The sequence below is a fragment of the Tupaia chinensis genome, unplaced genomic scaffold (genome assembly GCF_000334495.1).
Source record: "Tupaia chinensis unplaced genomic scaffold, TupChi_1.0 Scaffold140464_1, whole genome shotgun sequence".
Taxonomy (NCBI): domain Eukaryota; kingdom Metazoa; phylum Chordata; class Mammalia; order Scandentia; family Tupaiidae; genus Tupaia; species Tupaia belangeri.
The window spans coordinates 728,089-729,370 of record NW_006200341.1 but is presented as its reverse complement, the minus strand read 5'-3'; the positions used below and the strand labels follow the sequence as shown (position 1 = coordinate 729,370).

The window sequence follows — 1,282 nt, the reverse complement described above, 5'->3', positions numbered from 1 at the left end:
TCACCCCCCCGGTGGCACCGGCGGCAGCGTCTGGCGGCTGTGTCCCCGAAGTAGCCCAGGGGACACTCGCTCACGCACTTCCTGTGGGAGCAGGAGCTGGTGAGGGCCTTTGGTGGGGCCTTGCTAATGCACCCCAGGCCTGCACCCACTTACAGCCCCACCCTGCGTCCAGCTGGGGAGGATCCCCCAGTCCAAAGCTGCCCCTTCGAGTCACAAAACTCCAAGGAAATGGAAGCACAGGGGTGCGTGAGAACACTGGTGTAAAGGGTCCAGGACGCAGACAAGAACTCGGGAGCCCATCCAGCAGGTGGCATGGTGGTTAAGGTGCTGGACTCCCACATGGCTGCCAGCAGTTCAAGTCTCAGACCTGGGACTCAAACCGTGGTCAACTACATGGGAATCCAGCGACATACCCATTAGGCTAACGGCTGAACCCGGGGGCTTGAAACTCACCCTGGGCGCGTGTGCATGTGTGCCCCAAATTGTGAGAGGAGAAGGAAGAAGGGATTGTGGTGTGGCCATCCCCCTCGGGGGGTGGTTTCTTGCTTCCTCTCTCTGTCTCTCTGTGTCTCTGAAAAGTGCACACACCCTTCGGCAAAAAAAAAAAACAAAAAACTTTAAAACAAAACAAAACAAAACAGGGACCAGCAGTTAGCATAATGGCTATGTGGCTGGACTCCCAGGTAGTTGATTGCGGTTCGAGTCCTGGACCTGGTGACTTAAACTCACGCCGGGCGTGTGTGCGTGCGTGCCCAGGGTCCCGAGAGGAGAATGGAGGAGAAGGGATTGCGGTGTGGCCATCCGCTCTGGGGGGTGATTTCTCTCTTTCAGTCTGTCTCTCTCTGTCCTTTTGGTGAGTGCACATGACCTATAGCCAAAATCTCTAAAAAAAACAAAAACGAAACAGACCAAAAAAACTCGGGAGTGGAGCTAGCAGGTGGTGTGGTGGTTAAGGCACTGTATTCCACATGGCTGACTTTGTAGTTCGAGTCTTGAGTCCGGAGCTTTGAACAACATGCCGGACCTGTATGCATACATGCATGTCCCAAATCCCAAGGGAACAATGGAGGAGATGGCATTGTGGTGTGGCTATCCCCTTGGGGGTAATTCCTCATTTTCCATCTCTCTCTGGCAAAAATCTTTTTAAAAAAATTATTACTACTATTTTTAATTTTTTTTGGAGAGGTTTTTGCTATAGGGCACGTGCACTTGCCAGACAGACAGAGACAGAGAGACAGAAAGCGAGAAATCACCCCCCAGGGGGGATGGCCACGCCGCAATC

The 1,282-nt window shown here is 53.1% G+C and overlaps 1 protein-coding gene across 2 annotated transcripts in view; it reads right to left on the bottom strand.

The window, feature by feature from the left end:
• PCSK6 (proprotein convertase subtilisin/kexin type 6) overlaps positions 1-1,282 on the bottom strand; it is a 125,367-nt gene that overhangs the window by 13,850 nt on the left and 110,235 nt on the right. The window contains exon 14 of one of the 2 annotated variants that reach the window (XM_014593384.1): positions 12-81. In XM_014593384.1, the coding sequence (XP_014448870.1) occupies positions 12-81 (70 nt within the window). The remainder of the gene's footprint in view (positions 1-11; positions 82-1,282) is intronic. The other variant, XM_027766060.1, reaches the window with a different exon arrangement.